We start from the raw sequence: 3,255 nt of genomic DNA on the forward strand, positions 1-3,255 counted from the left end.
CTCGGAAATGCTAAGCAAGTGAGATGTATCTAAGAATCCAGCTTAAGATGTCTTAAAGGTTATTTGTAACTGATTATGCTATTTACAAGTGGTGCCGCCTCCCCTTGGCAGGGGGTCAGGGGCTGGGAGTGGAGAAGGGAAGAGAATAAAGGACAAAGCCAACAAATGTTTATGGGGCAAATTCCTCAGACCAGGCCCCATCTGGGCCTGAGTCACACCCTTGGTTTAACTAGCACAGCCATTCTCAACCCATGAGTCGCGACCCCTTTGTAACAATGAAAATACATCACGGCATTAGGAGGTTGAGAGCCCCTGAACTAGAGGGACAGCTCTATGGGGGGGGGGGGTGCCTTTCCCTCCGTCTCAGATCCCAGGACCTTGTCCAAAGACTCAGACGTGGCAGGTGAGATCACAGGATGTGAAGCCAAGTCCCTCTTTCCATTCCAGACAGTTGTCCCACAGTGGCCACTGGGTCTGGGCCCATCAGTCTCCTGGAAGCCCCACGCTCTCTCCCTGTGCAGGTGGTGAGAATTACCACTTTCCTACTCCACTGGGTCCCCTGCCATGAGAACAGACACCTCCTGCATTCCTCTGTGCACTGGGTATCTCTGGTGGATGTGTGTCCAGGCACATCTGCAGAAATTACAGCTACATCCGAGATTAGAAGTACTGACTTAATTGCCACAGGTAAGGATGTCAGCTACAAGGCCCATAGTTACTTTCCTGAGCTGCTTTGTCTGTGCCCAGTACAGAGACAGTGGCATCTTGTGCTGATGGTCACTTTTCCTTAGATCCAGAACGTTGAGTGAACCTGGCTCAGCCGTGCTGGCTTGAGGAGCCAGATCTAGAGTGTTGGTGGGTGTGTGGATTCAGATCTCTGCTGCCGCTGCTGTCCCATCCTGTGTGTACCACCAGCCCCATGCAGGCGGGACTGACCCCAGAGGCACAGTCAGGACAGAACTGGCCAAGGGGCTTCCGTCTGGAAGCTGAACCCTCATCCCCACCTCTTTCTATTTCAGAACAAGAAGAAAACTTCGAGTTCACCATTGTGTCCCTCACCGGCCAGACGTGGCACTTTGAAGCCACCACATACGAAGAGCGGGATGCGTGGGTCCAAGCCATTGAGAGCCAGATCCTGGCCAGCCTGCAGTCATGTGAGAGCAGCAAGAACAAGGTGAGCTCTGCAGGCCATCAGCTGCCCCAGGGGGGTGGGGACCCGAGTGACGCCCAGAGTGGGGAGTGTGTGAGCCCTGTGAATGCACAGTCAGGCCCGGCTGATCTTGGTGAGCAGAGAGCTCAGTAACGAGAAAGATGGCAAACACTTCAGGCATCATGTACATGTGAGCGCCCTGGGTCGGCCATGTGTCATGGTGGAACGGCCAGGATTAGATCTTTAATTCTAGATAGAAAGCGTTGACGTTTTGTTGCAGATGATGGAATCTTTTGGACCTTTGTGTCTCATGCATCCACATTCATTTTTGTGTTGGACAGAATACACTCAGGGGAAGAGATTCAGAGTTCAAAAATGCACTCTTATGAGCAGTTCTCAGAAACGCCGAGAACACAAACCTGTGCCCACTTTGAAAGCTACTCTTGATACTGAAGTAAAAAGACAGTACAGCTCCAGGAGCTGATTCAGGGACTCTGGGGAAGAGACAACTTCCATTCTGATAATTCCTGGTCTGTGTTTTACTCATAATGAGAGGTAATATTTTTGCAGTTGTTTAGCCAGAAAACAGTTTTAACCTGCATTTTCTAGGCCATTCCCTAGTACTATCCTTACCCAAAAGTCATTTTCCCGTCAAACATTCCTCCAAGTTTGTTATTTTAATGCCCACATGTTTTTATCCCCTTGCAGGGACTTTTTAGAGAGCATTTTGAGTTTTCAAATTGTAATCAACTAGAAACTAAGAAAGGGCATTACCCACCAGCCTGCCGTTTCGTTTGTAACCGTGTAAAGAAATTTCTGCCGATGATTTATGTTCAGCCTTGTCATTGAGAAGGGAGTCTGTCTTTCAGAAAGATAGAGTGTCCTATTTTATTACCCTCTTTAACCAGAGTAAACCAGACCACAGTCATTATTATTATAATGTAATTTGCTTCCCTTTTTAAAAGATGTTTTATACCCAAGGTGGGGAGAGCCACTGCCTTTCATTCTGAGCACCCTGCTTTATGGGACCATGTCCCTGTGCAGCTCACGACGTGGCTCCTGAGGCGACACAGGGTCCTTTGGGGGCTCTCTGTTAATGGAAACATGAACATGTGTGTCATCAAAGTGTGGGACCTCGCTTCTGAACTGGGGGGGCTTGTGTAACTGAACATACTGCAGGATGCCACAGACTCTCGCAGCAAACTGTACCCAGGACAGCGTCAGCCTTTCCCACTCCACACCTTTGCCAGCCTCTTCCCCACTCCCATCTCAGTTGGTGCAAACACTGACCCTCAAAGGCCACTCCCTGGCTCTCACTGGACGAGTGTGCGTCTGGGCACTGCTTCCCCAGGAGGAGAACTCCCGAGCAGCCATGGGCGCACACACACCTGGGCACCGTGGGCACTCGCTGCTGGGGTGAGGGTGCAAAGCGCATAAACACCGTCTCCCAGGCATGGCAGAAGGGCCGAGCACAGAACCAGGTGAGGGCCAGATGAACAGTATTTCCGCTGCCTGTGGATAACTCACAACTGGTAGCAGCTCTAGACAGACAGACCAACCAAGCAGTCAAGCACAGAAATTATACAGATAGAGACAGGGCAGGCACACACATCCCTCTGTGTGCACACATGTGTGAGTGTGTGTGTATGTGAGTACACACAAGTCCACTCCAGGTGCTGATATAAGTTTATCCAGTATACTTTGAATACTTACATATCTAACTAAAAGGAATTAAAACCCAGTAATGCAAGATGCCAGCTAGACGGCAGTAATTCATAAATTTATTACTGTGTAGTAAGCAATAAATTGTTTCACATTAAATAATTTGACATAAGATGGCTCAGTTTATGAAGAATTCTTACACAAAAATCAAGCTTATTCTAAGTGGCCTGTGAAACTGATCAATTTTTGTTTCGACTGTAATACTAAGTACATATTTAATAAATTTAATAAATAAGTCTTAAAAACTATACATTTCCTTTTACCAGGCACCTGTCCTTCCCAGTCCCTGTCCTTAGTAAGTCATCAGGAGTGTGTGGAAGTTTAGCGGTCTGTGTGTTCTCCGCAGCACTGTCTGGGACACCTGTCCTTCCCAGTCCCCGTCC

At 48.5% G+C, this 3,255-nt stretch overlaps 1 protein-coding gene across 2 annotated transcripts in view; it reads left to right on the forward strand.

Annotated features, from left to right (window-relative positions):
- AGAP1 (ArfGAP with GTPase domain, ankyrin repeat and PH domain 1) overlaps positions 1-3,255 on the forward strand; it is a 544,145-nt gene that overhangs the window by 477,646 nt on the left and 63,244 nt on the right. For both annotated transcript variants that reach the window (XM_023518254.1, XM_012810434.2), the window contains one exon: positions 1,020-1,174. In XM_023518254.1, coding sequence (XP_023374022.1) covers positions 1,020-1,174 — 155 coding nt within the window. The remainder of the gene's footprint in view (positions 1-1,019; positions 1,175-3,255) is intronic.

Source organism: Otolemur garnettii, unplaced genomic scaffold (genome assembly GCF_000181295.1).
Source record: "Otolemur garnettii isolate 467f Iridium unplaced genomic scaffold, OtoGar3 scaffold00133, whole genome shotgun sequence".
NCBI classification, from domain to species: Eukaryota; Metazoa; Chordata; class Mammalia; order Primates; family Galagidae; genus Otolemur; species Otolemur garnettii.